We start from the raw sequence: 23,085 nt of genomic DNA, 5'->3' as shown, positions 1-23,085 counted from the left end.
GAACCAGACAAGGGTGCCCCCTCTCACCGTTATTGTTTGCAATTAGTATAGAGCCCCTGGCTGAACTCATCCGAAAAGGCCAAAGAATACAGGGCGTGTCAGTCGGAAGAACAGATTACAAAATCTCACTTTATGCAGATGATATTATATTATACCTTAAGAACCCACTTGCTTCTGTTCCCCCTTTTTTGGAATGCCTACGGAATTTTGGATTAATATCGGGATACAAAATTAATGAATCTAAATCGCATGCTATGATGATAATCGGGGAGAGGCCAGCAGACTTGGATAAAATAATTTCATTTAACTGGACCACCCAAGGGTTTAGATATTTAGGAGTAATGATTACATCACAACATTCTAAAATGTACATAGAAAATTACGGTAAATTGATTTTAAATTTAAAATCTGATTTAACACGTTGGGAAATTTTACCTTTGTCCCTAGTAGGTCGAATAGAAACGGTCAAAATGAATGTTCTCCCTCGCCTGCTATATCTTTTTCAAGCTCTTCCCATATGGATCCCAACCTCCACTTTTAAAATATTAAATAAGATGATCTCTACATTCGTGTGGCAAAATAAAAAGCCTAGAATTCGGAAAAAATTATTATGTAGTTCTAAGAGGGATGGCGGTTTAGGATTACCAAATCTCAAGCTTTATTATTGGGCGGCTCAACTAAGAGGGTCTGGCTGAATGGGTGAGCCAAGATGAGGACACAAATTGGATAAAACTGGAAAACTATGCTTCTCCCTCAGTTTCACTTGAAACAGCACCATTCCTGGGACAGAAAAAATGGAGAGACCTCAAAATAAAAAACAATTTGATACTGTGTACACAGAGAGTATGGTCAACTGTGAGGAAAAAAATTGGCGCCCCCCTGACAACTTCAAGAGCACTCAAAATTTCCAAAATAGCAGACTTTTTGCCAAACAAAATAGATCCTGGTTTCTCACACTGGGGCAAAAAAGGTTTATTAACAATACATCAATTATTTGACGGAGACATCTTAAAATCTTTCAAACAATTACAAGATAAATACGGTATAGATTCCAAGGATTTTTACAGATACTTGCAAATAAGGGACTACTTAAGGTCGTGTGGGGAATGGGAGGCTTTGAGACAACCACCAACTCAAATAGAACAGTTAATGATCAAAAGCATTGTTGATAAATCAATGAAGAAGATAGTATCAAATTTGTACCAATGTCTGCAGGCACACCTGTCAGATAATTCATTAGATCTGAAAGGAAAATGGGAATTGGAGGCAAACATTGTTATTGAGGATGAAAAGTGGGAATCAATCTGCGAGGGGGTTCATAAAATTTCAAACAGTCCTACATGGAATGAGTTCAACTGGAAGATTATGATGAGATTTTTCAAGACTCCTTACACCATATCTAAATATGACAAAAATAAATCTGATCTATGTTGGAGGAAATGCAATAAAATTGGAGATCACACATATTTTTTGGGACTGCCCTGTTCTGATACCATATTGGCAAGGAATTCAAAACATTATTAAAGTTATAACACAGGTCAACTTTCCATTAAATCCACTTTACTATATAATAGGCATCCTTCCAGAAGAAGATATAGAAAAGAAAAAAATGAAACTTACACAAATCCTTCTACTGGTGGCAAAAAAGATGATTACCAGATCTTGGCTTAAAACCTCACCCCCGACTCTTGAACAGTGGCTGGAGGCTTTGAGGAAAGTTTACTTGATGGAAAAAATAACAGCTAAACTTCATTTGAGGTCAGAGATGTTTTATGACTTATGGACTCCCGTGACTGAACACTTTTGTTGGCCAGATGGATAAAAATGTATTGACCCATTGCAAAATGTTTACCTTTATGGGCAGCTTTTCCACTCATAATCAGTGTACAATGTAATATTTCTTTGTCAATTATTGTTTCATTATTTATTTACTTTTATGGTAATATTTTCTAAGTCCTGGAAAAACTGTTTTTGAAAGACTCCTGTTGATACCTTCATTTTTGCTGAGATGCCACTTGTTCTTCGTTCATTTCGTTATGCTGTAAAAGTCAGTAATTGATCTGCATACTTGAATAAAATGTGTTCAAAAAAAAATGTCATGCAAGGACGTAAACTCAATACTTACATTTAAGAGCACACACACGTAAAGAAATGCATTTTTCCTCCGCGCCACAGCGTGATGCGGATCACCCTACCAGCGGAGGGATCGCCAACCCTTAGTCGATACGGCTCCTCCTTAGAAAAAAACTTTTGGAGACCACTATAATGTTTTTCTATGCTGTACCCTTGTGACCCGGCACAGATGGATGAATAGACTTCAGCTCAACACATTTTTCTTTTTTTTTACAGTTATTAAAAGAAAAAGTTAAGGTTGACCTTTTGTTGGTTTATTGATTTAAGTATTTCCTGCAGAAAAGAAATAAAGACTGTAAATTTCTTTCGCCATAAATGCAGTGATGTCCAGTCATGACCTTATCCTTTTTAAACTTTTTGACTTAAACTTAAATTGGGCGGCAGTGGCTCAGGACCTGCCACATGATGGCATGATGGTACATGATGGCAGTGGCAGGGTCGGCGGTTTGATCCCCGCTCCTCCAAGCCAGCTGTCGTTGTGTCTTTGGGCAAGAAACTTCACCCTCCCTGCCTCTGTCCCGGTGATAGTCAGAGGGGCCGTAGACCCAAACTGGCAGCCCCGCCTCTGTCAGTCTGCCCCAGGGCAGCTGAGGCCACATCAGTAGTTACCATCACCAACTATGAATGAAGAGTGAATGAATAATGGACACTATGTAAGCGCTTTGAGCAACACGAAAAAGCGCAGATAAATCTAATCTATTATTATGATTTTTAAATTGACTTAAAATCCTGTTTATAAAATTTGCAATGGTGCACAAATGCAGCAATTTTTTTGTGTAAAAAATATGTTTTAATGAGATATTCAGCTACAATGTAAACACTTGTATTTAGTTCATTTGCTATGATAAGCTAAGAGAGGCTCTAAACTCGTGGCTATGTGGTATGTTGATCAAAAATGTATCAGAAGAAGTCTGCAACATTTGGTTTGTAGTTGCAGCTGCGGAATTATTCTCAAGTACAGGTACAGTTCATGCCCACTCACATGTTAATTGGCCCATTCATTTCTGGTCAGCTCCAAAGGTCAGTGCCAAAACCACGATGGATGGTTCTACTCTGTTCATGGTGTAATTGAGCTCTAACAGACATGCTTCTGTGTCATGTATGGGAATCTAAACCCTGATCGGGCACAGATTGAACTGGATTAGGAAATTAATCAAACAGATGCATGTTGACTGATGTCAGATTTAATCGAGATGAGGTGAGAAATTGGTGGACAGACTATTTATTCAGCTCTGTATTTGGTTTTTGAAGAAATCCATTATGGACGTTAAATAGATTTCAACTTCCTTTCCTTTCAGCTGTCCTTGTTTGAGTTTTTCTTTTAAACTTTTTTTTTTAAATAACTGCCCTATTTTTTATTTGTTTCTTTATATGTCTGATACTTCTCACATTTACCTCCTGCCTCTTTGCAGTTTCAAAAACCACAGGAGCATTACCCTCCTTTTCGCTTTGGGACGGTCCCAAATGGGAGCACAGAAAGGAACATACGCAGCAACTATCCAGACATGCACACACACATGATGAGATACAACCAGAAGGGCGTGGAGGAAGCGCTGCAGAGCCTCAAAACTGGGTACAGATTTGCTCAAATTTCAGCTGTGTGGCATGATAATGATTCGGTAGTTATATTTAACCTGGACACATGAGATGACACAGCAGCGGTGATCAAATACAACAGGGAGAGGAATTTTTTTAATGTTTTGGATCTATTTTTGAACTGGGTCATTGTGATGAATTTATTTTTAGACGTGTCTTGTGCTGCTTAAGCTGTTTTTAAAAGCAACTGTCAAACACTTTTTTCTCATTGAGATTCAGGACTCTCTCTTTCAGTACTCAAAGATGTATTTTTGGACTTCAAACAGCACGTGCTTTACATTTTTTCTGCCTATCTTGTGCCAATATGTAAAATGAAAAGGTCTGAAATTTGTCTGGAATGTCATGTCTTTGAGATCATCCTGGAAGTGTTCAGTTTTTGATTTCTGTGATTATTTGACAAGGATAAATTTGGCAAAGACATTTTTTTTATGTAAATTAGGGCCATTGGTACTCATTTATTGGATGAGTGATTCGTTTCATTGCTAGAATAATAAATATTTGTGTGCAGGAAACTGGATGCCTTCATCTATGATGCTGCCGTTTTGAACTACATGGCTGGCAAAGATGAAGGGTGCAAGCTGGTGACGATAGGTAGCGGCAAAGTGTTTGCCACTACTGGATACGGCATTGCCCTCGTGAAAGATTCGCGCTGGAAACGGCCTATAGATCTGGCTCTGCTACAGTTCCTTGGAGATGGTGAGCAAAGATTTTAGTCGAAGTTCAAAGGGCAAGACCAAATCCGAATTCTTCCCTTACCAATATGGCTCTTCCCTACCCCTACATTAAGCCCTCCAAACAGAGAGATCATCATAATAAAGCAATTAGTTTCCCTTCCCCCCACATGTGCAACGTGGATCACCCCACTGGTGGAGGGATAACTAGTCCTAAGCTACTCCCAGCTACTCCTCAAAAAAACAAACAGTTTCAATTGCCCCTACAATTGGAGAGTTGGTAGGGAGAAACAGAAGGGGTAGGGGAAGAATTTGGATTCGGCCCAAATCTGTTTTTTTGTCTTTAGGGGCACATGTCCTGTTTGTTTTTGGGAAATCCTCCCATATCCCTTCTGAACTACTTGAACCAAATGATATCGAGGAAAAGTTGGTAGCTGAGTAACTGGTCTCCCTGTCAACTAGCTGGAGCCCGTTTGAAATGTATTAACCCCTTGCAATGTCGATTGCATTTAGGGAGTCCCCAATCCTAATCCTAATCCTAACCCCAAACACATATTGTCTTGATGAATCCGTCAGGTAAAATCGGTCACCAAATCTCTTGGTACACACAATGTTTGTTGTCACAACTGAAAAACTCTATGCTCAACCATTTATTATTATGCAGACATTTAAAACGCATTTGAAAAAACATCAAACATCACAACTCAAACATTGTCATCCAATCAGTGATGTCCCATAGTACCTACCTTATATGGTATCTTCTTTTGTTTCATTTTTTAACATTTTATTGTTATTTCTGGAAATGACTTGCACTCCTAAACATTTAATTTTTATTTTGTTTCATTTTATTTTAATTTAGCTATGTGATGTTTTAAATTGTTATAGACTACTGTACTTACAGTTTCGACACTATTGCTTCCTTGTAACTTTTAGGATTTGTAATTGTATATATTGCCTTGGATTTGTGTAAATTGTTAGGTTTTATCATGTTTTTTTGCCTAATTTGTCTTTTTTTTTAACCTATTTTGCAGTCGTGGTCAGGGTGTTTTCTTGGCAGTCGTGTTTTGATTTGTCTTTTGGCAGTAGCATTTTAAACGTACTCCTGCTTGTAATTTCTATTTTAAAATCTTCAGGAGACACTGAGCGATTGGAGACAGTCTGGCTGTCTGGTATCTGCCAGAATGAGAAAAATGAGGTGATGAGCAGTAAGTTGGACATTGACAACATGGCAGGTGTCTTCTACATGCTGCTGGTGGCTATGGGCTTAAGCATGGTGGTTTTTGCATGGGAACATCTGCTCTACTGGAAACTAAGACACTCCCTCCACAAGTCTGACAAAGTTGACTTCCTGTTGGCCATCAGCAGGGTAAGAGTTGTACATTTTTTATCTTTAATTGGTTTTCTAATCATGCTAACTGGAATGAGAAAATGTTGACTTGTATGCTGTGCTATTGCAAAACCACTTGGTCCAGGGTGATGTTTCTAGTTAAAACTTTCTCGCTATTAGACATCTTTTTATTAAATATGTTATATTACATAGTATGGCCTTAAGGTAATAGGTAATTGAAAAGTTTTGCATCTATTATTTGGTTTCATTTTATGGCAGTAGATAAATGTGCATTTTTTTTGTGAATGACAAATTGTTAAGAAGAGATAAACGATTAAAAGTGGCAGCTTCAATTCAGATGTCTACTTAGCACGCAGTTTTAATTGCCAACATTACTTAGCAATTAGTCAAGGTCATTACACAACATGTTATTCTGGTTGTGTAAAAATACATTTATAAAGACAAACAGCTTTGGCTGCAGTTACAGCCAGGAAAATGTCAGTGGAACCCGGACTTCTCTGCTGTGTAATTACACCATTGTGCCTGGATCTGGATTTATCAGATTAACGGCTAAATGAATATCTGATCATTAATCCTTATGGGGCAGCCCCAAGGACCAAATTAAATTTGGTTCTTTCAGGATCTCTCATCCAACTGTGAGCAGGGAGAAGTCATGGGATTTGGCTCATTGTTCACCCATGCAGTTGGAGACAGTTTGTTCTGAAAGGGTTTTTGTGTGTCATGTGCATTTATTGGGGCAATCCTCTCAGCTAAACAGTTTTACTTTGATTCTTAGGAGAATTAGTGTAAATTAGTGCCTGAGATTTGCCTTAATGTAAAAAATATATATTTATTACACTGCTAGTAGAGTTTTAATTACTCAACTCATTGGCTGTGTTCACATGGAATACGATTCATGCATCAAATTTGCTCAACTCTATTTCGATGCGTCTCAAATTCCCTGCTTTACGCTTGTCAAAAGAATAAATAAATAGAAAAGCATTGGTAAACACATCTCCATGATGGGTTAATGAAATCATTAAGAGACTCTCCCATGGGCTTTACTATCTACAGCAGGAGCTGGGTCTGAATGACGGTCGCTTTCAGCGATGCTTACGTCTCTTTGTGACCCAGTTTGTTGACTTGCTGTCCTGCATTCAAGGAGGGAAAAAATAAAAACGAGAATAAGTTAGACGATCTTTTTATTACTTTTACGAAGGAAAAAGAAAAATATTATGAAGTTTAGGTAATATAATGATCAGATTCTCCATGTTGGTTTGGTAATCCACCCACTGATCGTGTCATCAACAAAGATGAGTCTCTGATTGGTTGATGCAATGCTTCTTATTTGCCAAAGTTCTGATTTTTGAACTTTCAATACACTGCAACAGCCAATTCAAGCCAAGACACCTAAACAGATTCTGCAGAGTGTCAGGAGTTTATTACAAATGCGCGTGTGATTTGTTGGCGGGACTGTTAGCAAAGAAGTAAGCCTCCACAAATATCCCATCATTCCTTTGTTTAAGTGCTCTCCCCCTAAGTTACAGCCCCTCTCAACATGACAAAAACACAATTTTCATAGGAGTGGGTTTTAAACACGTGAATTGTGTTCAGTGTAAATGCAGTTTTAGAAACACACTTTAATTGAATTTGGGTATTTTATGTAGCATCTATCTCACAATTCATTCTTCTTTTATTTTGTATCTATCTATTAGGGAATTTACAGCTGTTTCAAAGGAGTGGAGGATCCTGGCCGGTCATCTGGTTTGGCCAAACCCGACCTTACCTCAAATTATGCTCAAGCAAATATGCTTAAGATGCTTCGCACTGCCAAGGATCTGGTGTCCACCGCCAATGTAGAAAGCTCTCTGGACAATGCTACCAAGACTATTGAGCACTTGACTCGTCATGGTGGCAGCTTGCCTGTTCGTGTGCCACAAATTACCACTGAGGCTGTGCCAGGAGGCTTCGCTTACGTCACAGAAAACCATTGCTCTCTTCCTCAGCGCGCCTTTTCCCCACCTCTAACTGGCGTCAGCTCTCTGAAACAGGAGAGGAGTGTCACCAGGCCAACGCCACTGCGCTATACACTTCCAACTCGCTCTTCTACCTGTCTGTATGACAGACCTCTTCCTGTGTCCAGCCTGAGCAGCCCTCATCTAGCCATGGTTGACCCTCATCAGCATCCGCAACACTATCAAACCACTGGGCGTATCTATGTGGACTCCCACTCCCAATCACCATTTATCTCCTACACTGATCTGCCAAACATGTATGCATCTCATCCAGTCTCCTCTCCTCAAAACCAACATATCCAACTGAGCTTTTCCCAAAGGAAAAGAAGGTCCAGGAGTTTTCAGTGTGAGAATGGTGATGTGGAGATGAGAAAACATGGGGAGCAAAGAAAAAGTGACAAAAGTTCTATAGGTTTTAGTGAGCTTAAAGCTAACCAACTCCAAGAGAACCATTTGTCTGCTCCTAGTGTTGATAACATTTACACGGGGGAGGGCATGTGTCCTCGGGTTGAAAACTACAGCTCCTGGCCCCCGGAGGACCTAGTGTTAAGAGGGAGGCGCCGGCACCGTCGGCCCTCTTTTCTTAAAGCAACTTGGGGAGGTGAGGACATTCACCCACTTGACGAGTCCCAGTCCTCTTTGTCCAGCCAACCTTCAACCCTGCCAGACTTGTTTCCATGTGTCCAAACCTCATTAACGTCTGCTAAGACTTACAACCCAGCTCATCTTCGAAACAATCTGTGCCTGCCAAGAAACCAGGCCTACCTCCACATTAGAGAGGACCAGAGGAAACCTAATGGTCGAAAGGCCCAAAGGCTACGCTACTCCCACTCCACCCATCTCCCAACATACGGAGAAGCAGTGCGACATGGAACTGGGTTTGGGCGGGGTATGGTACGGAGAGCCACAAGCTTACTTAACCGACAGTATACTCACTACCTGAACTCATACCCCGGACTCCCCCTCTACCACGGCCCTCTGGACCTGCAGCATCACAGCCAGGCTTCAAGTCCTGTGTGCCAGCTATTGGCATGCGGGAGTGGAAGATGTGGGGGCCAGCGGGCCCTGCTTTATCAGGACAGCGTCTATGGGGCCTATGGGGCGTATCAGGGATCCCAGATTGGAACCGAAGCTCAAGGAGGACAGGGAGCAGGTGCCCAGCTGGCAGGAAGCCCTTGTGTACTTCGACCCTGGCGAAGGGTGTCCAGTCTAGAATCAGAAGTCTGATTGGAATCTATAATTACTTTTTTATAAATATTATTGGAGGCATCAAAGACAACTAAACATTACCACTGTGGAAATAAAATTTTCCTGAAATGGAAGGAAGAATAACATAATTTAAAATAATTGTTGGTTTTTATTGTTCATTTCTGTAAAAGGAAGATGTAGCACAAAAATGACATTGTATCTTTAAAATGTATACATCGTGAACTGATAGGCTAAAAGAAGGCAGCACAATCATCAATCTATGACAAGCTGTGTAAATCAGGAATTGATTCGTCTCAATCACTTGCAGCTTTCCCATGTACATTTTTTGCATTTTTGGGGCTCTATCGGAAACCAGGATTTACAGGAGTTGGTTTTATGGTGCATGGTTTGGCTCCAACAAGGGATCTCATACTTTAGTGTGTGTGTCGTACATCTCTTCTTGTGGATGGGTTGGCATTCAGTCAGTCGTAGATGTTGTCAAGTAAAAGAGCTGTTGACAAAACAAAATCAAAAAAAAAATCAGCCACTGTAGCAGAAGATCTAAAGGCTGCTGGTGAGCACTAATTCCAACAAGATGTATTCAGCAAATACAGATGATTTAGTCTGAAGAAGCAACAACGGTTTTGAAAGCAGTCCTTATGAACACACTCTGCACAATCACTGCAGAATTGGGATAGCATTGACCAGCACTCGGTGTCTTAAACCATAAACTCTTCATCCTCTCTTAGTCTCTTTGTGAGGCTAAATTTCAGCACAACAAAAAACACACAGGGCCTCACGAACTCTGTAATTTAATATCAGTATAATGAATGTGTTTTTTGAGAGTGGTTAGTGTCACATTCATGTATTCTACATATGCTACGATTTATAGTCACTCATTTTTCTAAAATCACCTCTGACACATTCTATGTTTGTTGCTGTTTTATTGGTATATTTGCTATTGACGTTTTGATTCTGTCGGTCGACTGATAAAGATTTTCATCACTTGCCTTTTTCCACGATTTTATATTTCCTCATCATTCCTACCCTTTCCCATTCCCTCTAACTGTTTTAGTAACTGAATTTAAATTAGGTATCGCAAAGCTACTCTAGTATATATATTATGAAGCCCCATCCTACCCTGTAACTATCACTTAGACCAAATAAAGATACTTTTTAGATGAACTGGTTTCTGGGGTTTTTTGTGTTTGTTTACCAAATGCAGGAACTTGTTATATTGTCATGTAAAAATATAATTTTATTAGAATTATATTTAAATTTGGCAGTGTTTTTTTTTTCTGGACTTGAGATATTGTGTTACTAATATCTTAGTGATTGAATTAACTAAGAGGCTATTAATTAAAAACATCATTTGCAGATCTACTGTTGTCTGGCACCCACAGGGTTTTGTGAATGGGAAAAACGAAAAAGTTTGCTCGGCCCTATTTAAGGACTTTTAAAAAATAGGTACCATTTTTGTGCTCTAGAAGCTGTTCCGGACGCATATGCCAAAAATATGCATAATAAAGAAAAAAAAATCAAATACAAGTCGCACTTTTGTACGGAGCCCGTGTCCTGACATTAAGATATAAAAATATATCTTGTTCCCACAGATTAATATCTTGTTCCCACAGGTTATTATGTCGTTCGCACGAAATACTATTCCGTTCCCACAAGATACTATTGCGTTCCCACAAGATACTATTGCGTTCCCTCAAAATACTATTCCGTTCCCTCGAAATGATTAACTCGTGCTAACGCAATAATTATGTTGTACGAACGCAATAATTAATCCGTTCGAACGCAATAATTATTCACGTCATAAGTCATACACGCAGATATGCTCTCTGTACGCCGGCAAAAGCCGCTTTCAGCGGTAACTTCCGTGTCTCTGTGACCCATATTCGTTCAAAAAAGGAACATGAAAAACAAAAATGATCACTTTATTACTGTCTCAATGAATATAAGAAAAATATCAAAAGATTTATGATAACTAGGCTGCTTTGTCATACGATAGCTCCTGCTAGGCTACTACCATCCTCCGCCGCAGAACTCTTTGATGTATGCCGGCATTTGGGCAACTGGCTGGTCTATTGTCAGACAGCTGATATTGTAGTTTAGGGTCGAATAGGAATAATAATATTCAGGACTTGTCTTTTATTAACTTTAGCAGTCAGTTGCTTTACATTCGAAGGCTATAAGGATACATGCTAACTGACTAGCCGATCATTGATCCTGTTATTAATTTACGTCATAGATTTACAGCAGATACCTTAGAATGCTTTGCAGCCAATCATTGGCCAATCACCGTGTCCCTGTGACCAAGGTCTAACAACAAGACCAATGATTGGCAGCAAAGCATTCTGGGAAATGTGACGTACTGCTATTGTTGTTATGCTACGAGCTAAAGGTAAGTGCTTTAGGCGAAGCAGCCAGCTTAATATGATATTTTTCAGATTTTCATCAAGAAAATTACAGATCGTCCATTCTTGCTTTTATTTCTATCCCTATTGAATGCTCACAGAGACACGGAAGTAGTGGCAGGAAGCGGCTTTTGCAGCAAGATGACTTAGGGCGTACCACAGATCATCATCATGTGAATGAACGTGAATACAATGGATGCTTTGTACTTTTTAAAATAAATTAATCTGTTCTCTAAACGTCCTCCGTGTCTTCAATGCAATGTAATGAGACACACACAGACAGAAATGTGAAGGTATCTGCTGTAAATCTATGACGTAAATTAATAACAGGATATGATCGGCTAGTCAGTTAGCATGTAGCCTGATAGCCTTCGAATGTAAAGCGACTGACCGCTAAAGTTAATAAAAGACAAGTCCTGAATATTATTATTCCTATTCGACCCTAAACTACAATATCAGCTGTCTGTCAACCGACCAGCCAGTTGCCCAAATGCCGGCATACATCAAAGAGCTCTGCGGCGGTGCTAGTAGCAGCCTAGCAGGAGCTATCGTACAAAGCAGCCTAGTTATTATAAATCTTTTGATATTTTTCTTATATTCATTGAGACGGTAATAAAGTGATCATTTTTGTTTTTCATGTTCCTTTTTGAACGAATATGGTTCACAGAGACACGGAAGTTACCGCTGAAAGCGGCTTTTGCCGGCGTACAGAGAGCATATCCGCGTGTATGACTTATGACGTGAATACTTACTGCGTTCGTACGGATTAATTATTGCGTTCGAACGACATAATTATTGCGTTCGCACGAGTTAATCATTTCGAGGGAACGGAATAGTATTTTGAGGGAACGCAATAGTATCTTGTGGGAACGGAATAGTATTTCGTGCGAACGACATAATAACCTGTGGGAACAAGATATATTTTTATATCTTAATGTCAGGACACGGGCTCAGTACTTTTGGGAGAAGAGTATTTAGCAAAATTTGGGAACAAAGAATACAATTTTTATCTTGAAAGGCAAATTATATTAATAGAATAGATACATATAATAGGCTGAATATATTCACGCTCCGCCATAGCAACGCATTGATGCCTATTTTACATCATGAAACAAAAGTGGTATCTAGTATATCAGCGCAACATATGAACACCTATTAAGATAACCATAGCATAAAGAAGATGCTAATAAGTCAACTAAACTTTTTATATCACTTCAAATCACTAAATATGTTAAATTCACTTTCGTTAAGCACAGCGTAAGACTGAGCGGCCCTTCTTCTGCATTCTTGTCAGTAGCAAATACTGATACACACCTATAGTGCCCTCTAGTGGTTGTTAGTGATAAGATGACATATGAGACTTTTTATGAAAATCAATAAATCACATTTTAGTTGCACCCCCGGCCAAAATTTACAAGGGAAAAAAAACATATAAAAGTTTGAACATGGTCTGGAATTGTTCCCTTTTGAAACCAACCCCCAGCCGACATTAAAGGACCCGCAGGCCTTCTGCTCTTGTCTTAATCAAGAAATAAAAGGTGGGGGTTTCAGTCTTTTAGATAGTGATTAATAAGGAAAAATCAAAATAACTTGATTCCACTTTGGTTCCACTCTTACTATAATAATGGGGACTGGCTCATTAATAAGAGTCTAAAATGTCTGAACCTTCCAGAACCACAACTACATCGGTCTGAAAGTGGGGACTGGCCTACTTTTTGTCTGTTTTAACGAGAACCTTTATATAAGCAGAAGGAAATGACAAAAGTAGTTTTATATGTCCTTAAAAATGTAATAAGAGGGGAATGAAGATGATCTGGTGACTGATCAAAGTCTCCTTCTGAGATCTTGTCATATGGAGGTCAACTATCTGCTGCAGCCTCCTGGAGGAATATTTTTTTGGAGTTTGACTCACATGTTGACCTATTACTGACACAAATCCATCACAGAAAAAAGAACTAATCTGTACGGCAGTTACACTTTCCTTTTCATTTCCATAAGTTATTCAGCTCTTGATAAGATTTCAGATGGCTTAGTTGTTGTAGCTACATTAAATCCATACAAAGATTTAAAGTCAAGGTGACCTGTTGCCATGGCAGAGACCATCTCTCTCTGTATTTTTGGGAAGACTAGAAAGGACTCCATTCAGGGGAGCAGATGAGTGATGTTGCAGAGTTCCAACATTGATTACTTTGATTTTTTCATTATTCTTTGCTTTGTAACTGGAGCATTGCCTTACACAAAGCCCCATTTTTAGATTGAAAAAAAAGAGTTTCTTTTTTAAAGAAGCAGACTTGCATTCAAAACAGTTTTTTTTCACAAACATGTGGAATATCATAAAACATGACTGAACAGAACGCTTTTTGCCTATATCATATCAACAGCTGACAAAGACATTTTTGCACTAAAACATTTTGCATGTAATTTTTAAGTTATTATACACATTTTCTATTCAAGAAAAATGTAGATGTTTTTTTTTTAAGAATTGCTGATGTGCAAAAAGTAATTGTCTCAGTAATTGTTATACCATTTTTTCTTAAAATAAAAGGTTTTTAAACATTTTTGCAGATTCACATTGACATACATCAAATTTTGGAGGGTTTAATATCTGGTGGTCATGATTTCTGTAGGATGTGGACAGCAAGTTGATCAAAAATAATCAGATGATTGTCCTGAAAGCAAGTAAAGTAGGTTAAACAAACAAAACAACTAAAGTCCACGTCACACAGCCACTACATATATTTTGTGCATTTTCCACGAATGAGATTTCGTTTTTTCATGATACATGCGTGTTATATGTAATTCATAAGTGTTTCTTGCGTTTTTCATTCATTGATGTGCGCAGATGTCCGTGGAGGGCTTCAGCTTATGGTCTTTACATTCAGTTTTGAGCTGTACGAAATGTTTGGTTGTTGAGAATTATGCAGTTTATGCAGATTTTATGCAGTTTATACGCAATGATTACGGAAATCTTACACAATTGGGCGTGATTTTTTGTAAGATCCATACGCAAATTTGTGGCTTTCCGTGACCGCTCCACATATCGGGTATACAGTGCACATATCCCGTTCAAATCATGTAACTGATGCACAAATTTTGGGCCAGATTTGGCGTTTACGTTGATTTACGTGTTCATTGCGTGGGGTGGTAATTCTTTGGTTTTAACGTGGAGCATTACTTATACATCTGTGAAAATTTCTTGCGAATGACCGCAACTTTATACTTTTTCAACGTGTATTCACGCTTGACCAATTTTCATCTGTGAAACATGCTCAAAATGTGTGTAGTGGCTTTGTGACGGCCATGAGATTGTCGTGGTAAGGAGTGACATGACTGAATTCAAACATGACAAAGATCAAGAAGAGGTCCTGAAGTCAAGTCAATTTTCCTTCTTTCCTTCCACTCCAAAGTTCCTTCCTAATGGCTAAACTTGACGCACTCTTTGGAGGAAACTACAGCCAAAAGAAGCCAATTTCCTCTCCTGTATATTCTCAACAAACAAAGCACAACCATACTGTAACTAATCAATAAGAAAATAAGAGAAATCAATATTTTTTTCCCCTTTTGTAGGTGCTGTTAGCAAATTGTACTTTCAACCAACTTACACTTATTTGGTGTCTTCAATACCACTAGATCTTGGAAATCACGTTCTGCAACACAGGCTGTGCCTTTTGGGTCATGTTGCGTGCCGTACCATTGACTCATCTCATTTTGTGCTACGTTCACACTGGGCTCAGAAACGGGTGTAACCGTGCATTTCAGGATCCCGTGTTTAAAAACGTTGGCGTTCATGCGTTGCTACACACGTTTTTATGCAAGTTTCTACGACCGTTTTCAGGCTCTGCGTGCAAAACACACTGCCACTAATCGCGCATCAAAGTTTGAACTTTGACCAATTAGGGATTCAGATTTGGTTGTCACGTATAGATAGCATCCTTTTCAAAACAAGGAGGAACCAACCGTTTGAAAATTGATCATGAAAGAGAAATTAATAGTTGAGGTTTGTGCCCGGACAGACTTATATATCACTAAGTTTTTCCCATATCAAAATAGAGCCTGGGGGGAAAAAAGCCTGGAACAAGATTCACTGCACCCCTGTACATTTTGCACCAAACCTCTTCTAATTGCCGGTACATGCGCTAGTATTGGATAGCAACAGTCAGTGTGAAAACTATGCTAAAAGCACGTTCAGGAATGCTTGTTTAGTGTGTTCTTGAACGTATATTACATGCTCAGTGTGTACGTAGCTTTAGAGGTCACCTGCAGCTAGGCCTTACAGATCTGCAGAAGTAACTCTTAATCATCAATCTTTTCAATAACCTGGAGCAATGTTTAAATGGTCAGATTTTGTATTCAGGGTTACCTAAAAAGGCAAAGTCATAGTTAGAACTCTGAGCGTTAAAGCTGTAAAACTCCAGTTTTTTTGTCAATTAAGATGAAATACTCTGTGTTTTTACTTTATAAAGCGAAGCACGACAAAACTTAGCACCAAACCAAAATAATTTGTGGACTAAACCTCCAGAAATCTGTTTACTCCTTTTGTGTGACGTAGTGTCTGAAAGCCTAGGCAGATTGCCTTGTGTGTTTGTGTGTAGTAGCTCCATCAGGATGAAGGACCTTTCTCGCCAATCCTGTGAGTCATACATATCTACACTTCACTGGAGCACCTGAGACAAGTTGAGGACTCCATGCACAGACTAACACTTTGACAGCAGAACCCACAAACAGGTTCAACAAAGTCTCCCTGGGGAGGTAAGGCAAATGAAGACGTAACGACCCATTAGGTGCGTTTACCAAACAGTTAAAGTTGTTCATGATGTGAGAACTCAGGAGCCCACAAAAAAAAACCTTGAAGCAGTAACATCATTTATTTATGCACCCATGCGCTAACAGACACACGTCACTGAGCTATTTTCCTAGAGGGACATTCAGCTTTCAGCTCTTTCAACCAGTGCATGCATCCTCTTGCTTTCACAGGCTTTTCAAATTGGATTATTGCAGAGAATTTAAACCAAATGTGGTGACCCAGTTACTTCTAAGTATGCTGATAAGCTACGAGCGGCAATCTACCACAATGTCTAGAGTCGTCAGAGAGCAGGTAGCTGGCCTTCTCACACCCACCGCCTGAGATTGAATTCCTTCATATACTGCAGCCACAACAGATGCTCCGATTCACCTTGAGACAAGAGATCAACCTGGTTTTAATGAGAGGTGAGGAGGATGTAAAGAACAAAAATGAAGCTGAGAGCACAATATACACAAAGCAAAAAGGTTTGAATTGATTTTCCTTGAAACAGAAGGAGTTTAACTGGAAGAATGGAAGTCAGGGGGGGGAAAGAAGATGAGTGGGAAAAAATATTAAGGCAGTCGGAATGCAAAGCGAGTTGGAGAGCACGGGAAATGGAAAATTCATTTTTCTGTGTGGCTGAAAGCGTGAGGATTATCTCTTGAATTTCAGAACAACTGATGAGGAGGAAAACCAGACAAACATTTGGGGATAAATATAATTTTTCATCTGAAAAACTAAAAATAATTTAGATAATTACTAAAACGCATAATATTTAGTTCTCATCAGCGGTGGAAGCAGAACAGCGTCAGAAGTGCAATGGCTAACACCAAAATGGGAAATGCTGCATTGAAATTTTGAATTTGGGGTTCAGTTTAGTTTGGGCCCATGTGAAACAGCTTCCCTGCATCAGGAGACCAGGCGATTGGATCTGCCAGCACAAATGCTAATAACTTCAGCAATTTTCAGGCTCACTTCCTAAAATCAATCTCATCTCTGGAAACAGAATGACTTCTACCGTACATGGAGGCCAGCTACAGACTAAAACCACCTTTTAAAAGGCCCACTCCAATGAAAATTGTAGTTTTGGCGTTTTTAACATGTTCTTGTAGTATTTTTCCGATGATGAAGGAGATATATAAAGAAAATTAAGCTTAAAATTGCATTTCTGAGTTTTCCTTTTCTTGTTGTCAATCAGGAGCAGATGAAAAAAAATGCAGTTGGAAAAAGAGCATATTTCTTTACGTAGAAAAGATGCTGGCTGGGCCACAAGCTCCCTGCTTCTCTCCATCCCGATACATCCACTTGCAGACAAAAAGATCCAAGGGTGGGTTTGCTCCACGCCAACAGTACCGCCTACAACTCGGAGGCAGATTTCTGATTAACTACTGCCGCTCTGCAGAAACTAAGACATAGAAAATGAAAGGTTTTTGCTAAAAACTACAGTATTGTAATTGACGACAACTGTGAACGCTTTGAAAATAGATCAAAGGATGATTGGAGTGGGACTTAAATAAAAATGGGTAAATATAAATGTTTTTACCCCAGTAATGCATTTCTTCCCCACTTAACAGAATGCAGATATAAGATAAAATAACATTTGGATGTTGAGATAAAACTTGTTTATCTCTAAGTTTAAGACATGACAAAGTGACAGTTTAACATCTGATTATTTTATGTATTTTATAGTATCAATAATTACATATTTTCTTTGCATTGTTAATGAAATCTTTTGTTAAAATTGTGAATTTATTATTTATACCATCCTTTAGATAATATATAAAAAATTGTATTCATTGAAATAGAATTCATGACCTCCCTCTGAATTTTATTCTTACCAAACTAGTTGAGGTTGAGTAATAGGCTTAATAATTTTGGTCTGGCACCTTCAAGTCTGGGTGCTGTGCAAAGCTGATGAATTATCAGGGCTACTTTCATGTCTGATGGTGTTGGGAGTCCAGATGCACGAGATCGAAAGCAGACAGGTGGTAAATTAAAAACTTCAATAAACAAACTGAGGCAGGAAAAAAAAAAAGAAAAACTGGTAAAAACAGAGTAAGACTGAACCCTGGAAGTAAAAAGCAGACATTAAATGACATTACACACAGGGACAAACAACCACACACACAAGTAAAGGACAATTTAGAATCAACAATTTACCTATGAAGCCTGTTTTTGAACTGCCTTAGTACCCATGAATAAATCCGCAATTGTTTAATTTAACCAACCGGGATTTGAACCAGGAGGCGTGAGATGCTTAATAAATTTCGGACAAATGCTAACTCAGTGAAATGAAACCAAGACTGGCTAATGATTCTGTGACATTTTTTAGCATCTGTTTGCGCCTCATCCCCAACAATCACAGTCCAATGTGATACAACCCTTAGCTTCGTCCTTTGTTACCCAGAATCATGTTGATCTGGTTTTCTGGCAATCAGCTGCATGCGAACAAAAGAACACATTGCCCTTTGAAGGGAAGATTTCTGCAGGTATTTGGTGTGAACAGCTGAAAGCTCCAGCTGATAGTATCACTGCTGACATCGTAGGCCAACAATAGTTACCTTCCTTCTTGTCCTTCCAAGCTCCTGAGGTGTTTTGGCGAGTCTCATGTTAGCGAATTAACAAAATCCCATCATGGGTCTCCAACAGAACAGCCAAGGATCTACGCCACCCGTCTTGAGATTTGTGAGACTCTTTCACACATACACTCACACACAAACGGTGCAGGAAACAGAAGCCAGCACCATAGGCCTCTAATTAACCAGTCCCACCCTCATGACCTGCTTCCCAAGAGCAGCTTTATTATCAGCCATCTTTACTTTCATTGAGTCTTACCTCTTAAGATGATATGACAGGGCGGACATGGACTCTCCTGATGAAAGATTTCTCAGTGAAAAAGTTTAACTGCAAAGATATGTTCACACCATCCTCTGCAACACGTTCAAGTGACCACTTTCGATGAAAAGTTTATGTGAGGGTGCACGTTGTGGGCATTCACGTGCAGCTACACAAGTTTCTTTGACTGTTTTTATATCTGTCCTCCATCATGAGAAAATGCTACAAGAACATAATATACCAAAACACACCATTTTTATTGGAGTGGGTCTTTAATGCTAAACATTGTTCATTTTTAAAATTTTCATAACCATTTTCTTGCAACCTTTGATTTGGAATTCATTTTAGAGTTCAGGTCAAATCAGAAAATTTTACCTTTCACAATAAAACACAAATGATATAAAAAGAAATGCAAACAAAGACATTCATTAAACCAAAGAAGATATAGAGTCAAAATAATGTCATTCATCTTCTAAACCGATTTTCCCTTTCGGGGTCACGGGCTGCCGAAACCCATACTGGCACACTTGCGGGCAAAGGCAGGGGACACCCTGGACAGGTCGCCAGTCTGTCGCAGGATCACAATTACACACCCATGCACACTCACACCTAGGGACAATTAAGTATAACCAATTAATCTATGAAGCATGTTTTTGTATGGTGGGAGGAAGCCAGAGACCCTGGAGAAAACCCACAGGTGCACGGGGAGAACATGCAAACTCCACACAGAAAGGTCCATCCATCCATCCATCCATCTTCGTCCGCTTATCCGTAACCGGGTCGCGGGGACAGCAGACTGAGCAGAGATGCCCAGACTTCCCTCGCCCCAGCCACTTCCTCCAGCTCCTCTGGGGGGACCCCAAGGCGTTCCCAGGCCAGCCGAGAGATGTAATCTCTCCAGCGTGTCCTGGGTCTTCCCCGGGGCCTCCGCCCAGTGGGACATGCCCGGAACACCTCTCCAGGGAGGCGTCCAGGAGGCATCCGGACTAGATGCCCGAGCCACCTCAACTGGCTCCTTTCGATGTGGAGGAGAAGCGGTTCTACTCCGAGCTCTCCGCGGGTGATCGAGCTTCTCACCCCATCTCTAAGGGAGCGCCCAGCCACCCTACGGAGCAAGCTCATTTCAGCCGCTTGTATTCGGGACCTCGTTCTTTCGGTCATGACCCATAGCTCATGACCATAGGTGAGTATTGGAACAAAGATCGACCGGTAAATTGAGGGCTTTGCTTTTCGGCTCAGCTCTCTCTTCACCACAACGGACCGGTACAGCGACCGCATAACTACGGACGCTGCCCCAATCCGCCTGTCGATTTCATGCTCCGGTCTTCCCTCACTCATGAACAAGACCCCCAGATATTTAAACTCCTCCACCTGGGGCAGGGACACACCACCCACCGAGAGATGGCAAACTACCTTTCTCCAGTCAAGAACCATGGCCTCGGATTTAGTGGCGCTGACCCTCATCCCAGCCGCTTCACACTCGGCTGCAAACCGCCCCAATGCACGCTGGAGGCTCCGGTTTGATGAAGCCAACAGGACAACATCATCTGCAAAAAGCAGAGAGGAAATCCTGTGGTCCCCAAACCAGATCCCCTCCGGCCCCTGGCTGCGCCTAGAAATTCGTCCATAAAAACTATGAACAGAACCAGTGATAAAGGGCAGCCCTGCCGGAGTCCAACGTGGACCGGGAACAGGTCTGACTTACTGCCGGCTATGCGAACCAAGCTCCTACTCCGGTCATACAGAGCCCGGACAGCCCTCAGTAAGGCTCCCCCGACCCCATACTACCAGAGCACCCCCCACAGGACACCACGGGGGACACGGTCGAACGCCTTCTCCAAATCCACAAAACACATATGGACTGGGTAAGCGAACTCCCACAATCCCTCCAGTACCATCGATAGGTCCCCCATTAGTTTTCTGTTGCAGCTACCCCAGCCGGGACTTGAATCGGGGGCCTTCTTGCTGTGAGACAAGAGCGCTAACCACTGTTTCTGTAATTCTATTACATTTTTCTGCCTAATTTGACAAAAAGATTTATTAAATTAATTTTAAAGCACAACTATGTGTATATTTGCACTTTGATTCACTCTTTCAATAGAATTTGGTAACACTAGCTTTTTTGTGGATCTGTTGAGAAGTTTACTGGATGAAAGTAGATTGAAAACAAGATGAAAAGACAAAGAAAAAGGCAACATGACGAACCTACGGTTGAACAAAACTCTATTTCTGTCCATCCCCCCAGAGGAAATCAGTCAGGATGCTGCAACTATGAGAAACAGAATCCAACTCAGTTGGTCCAAGGATACAATGACCTTCAACAAGAAAAAAGTATTAGGGCATTCATCATTCATTCATTCATTCATCTTCTTAACCGTTTATTCCCTTTCGGGGTCACGGGGTTGCCAGAGCCTATCCCGGCCACTTGGGCGTAGGCAAGGGATACCCTGGACTGGTTGCCAGTCTGTCGCAGGGTATTAGGGCATTGACCTACTTTATTTTTCTAGATCACAAAATAGAAATCATTTTTTGGTACATCAGGAAAATGCAGAGACAACTTTGTTGTTTTGTTAGTAAAATGAATTTCCAGGCTTTGTCTCCAAGGACTACAACCCCTGACCTTAGTGTTTGTAAAAATCAGAGGGAAAAAATTGCCTCCAGGTTTAAATTGTACTTCACAAAGAATTTAAAAATGAGTTGAATGATCTGAAAGGAACATCAGGGTCCTTATTTTAGGTCATTTTATGCAAATATGAAAGAGGACAAGTTCAGTATTACCTCAGGAATAAACTGTGCCCATTTGAGTATGCAAATAATCCAGTATGCAGGAAGGTTATCCAATGGAAAGCACTTCTTCCATTTTCTGTACAGCAGTAAGAGATACATTTAATTTTTTTTAGGGTTATTTGCCGTGTTTGTAACACTCTTTAAGATGTGAAAATGTTCCAGAATAATATTTTACTTTGCTTCTTCATAACATGCTCATTGCCTTGAATGTCCTCATGTTCCAGATGGAGTAAATTACTTTGCTTTGGACTAAAGACTGTATGCAAACTGCCGGATGTTAGAGATTTTAAACATTTATAAAAGATACAATAGTGAAAATGGAAAATGAAGATGACAAACTGGATCACAGGGGAAATACAGCTGTAGTTCCCACAAAGTGTTTTTGACAGGATGAAATTCTTTCTAATTTAAAGGAAGGACTGATTTGTCTTGTTACAAAAGGAAAAAAAAAGGGGGGGGGGGGCATGGGTGTTTTCTTTATCATTTAACCATGTGCTTACCTGTGTCAGCTGGAGATTTGTAGTTTGCACCATGACAACAGTAAATGTGATAAAAACGTACTCAAAGTCATTGGAGTGAAGGATAGACATCACAAGCCAACACTAGATAAATTCAGACAGACTTCACTTCATGGAGACGATAAGACCAGTGGACTCTTATCTGCATCGTCATGTGTCCCTCTGGACAGAACTCTTGTGTGTATTCACAAAGATCAGGGCAATAGCATAGATTTTTTTTGTGCTTTACAAGTTATCTGACGTCTAGTTCCTTTTTAGCAATTTCATGATTTGTCAAATAATTATTCAGTATGAATGATGTAGTTGCTTATCACAAAGTTTGTTTCTCTCATTTTAAACATGGAAACGGATCAGATCATACTCTTTCTGGTGTGTCCATGCAAAATATATAATAAATAAATAAAATAATAATAATAATAATTGATAAATTTCATCCATTTGAGTATATTTGCAAATCATTTGACATGACAAATATCTTACGAAAGGTCTTGGGACAGACGAAATTAAAAATGTAATTTTGGTTCAGTCCAGAAATATAGATCACCACTTTGCAATGTCCCCCAATGTTTATTGGTTTTATTTTTTGCAGGCGTGTTGGTCTATTTTTGGGCCTTAACATCCTTTTTTTCCCCCCCATCCTAAAACTCAGTGGAAGTTTCTTATAATCATTCTGAAACAGTTTCTGATTTTTGCAATTTGTAATTTGAATTTTTGTAATGGAAAAATGAAGAGACAATTCAATATACGATCCAACAAATAGATTATGTTATTTTATAATTAATCAATTCAATAAATTAATTTTAAAAAGG

At 39.7% G+C, this 23,085-nt stretch overlaps 1 protein-coding gene across 1 annotated transcript in view; it reads left to right on the top strand.

Annotated features, from left to right (window-relative positions):
* Positions 1-10,115, top strand: part of LOC101166504 (glutamate receptor ionotropic, NMDA 2C) — an 85,842-nt gene extending 75,727 nt beyond the window's left edge. Inside the window, exons 13-16 of the mRNA XM_078938160.1 lie at positions 3,546-3,706; positions 4,238-4,425; positions 5,534-5,766; positions 7,443-10,115. Coding sequence (XP_078794286.1) covers positions 3,546-3,706; positions 4,238-4,425; positions 5,534-5,766; positions 7,443-8,969 — 2,109 coding nt within the window. The 3' untranslated portion in view covers positions 8,970-10,115. The remainder of the gene's footprint in view (positions 1-3,545; positions 3,707-4,237; positions 4,426-5,533; positions 5,767-7,442) is intronic.
* Positions 10,116-23,085: the final 12,970 nt, after the last annotated feature.

Source organism: Oryzias latipes, chromosome 19, assembly GCF_053564925.1.
Source record: "Oryzias latipes strain Hd-rR chromosome 19, Olatipes_Hd-rR_3.1".
NCBI classification, from domain to species: Eukaryota; Metazoa; Chordata; class Actinopteri; order Beloniformes; family Adrianichthyidae; genus Oryzias; species Oryzias latipes.
This window is presented reverse-complemented; position numbering and strand designations above follow the sequence as displayed.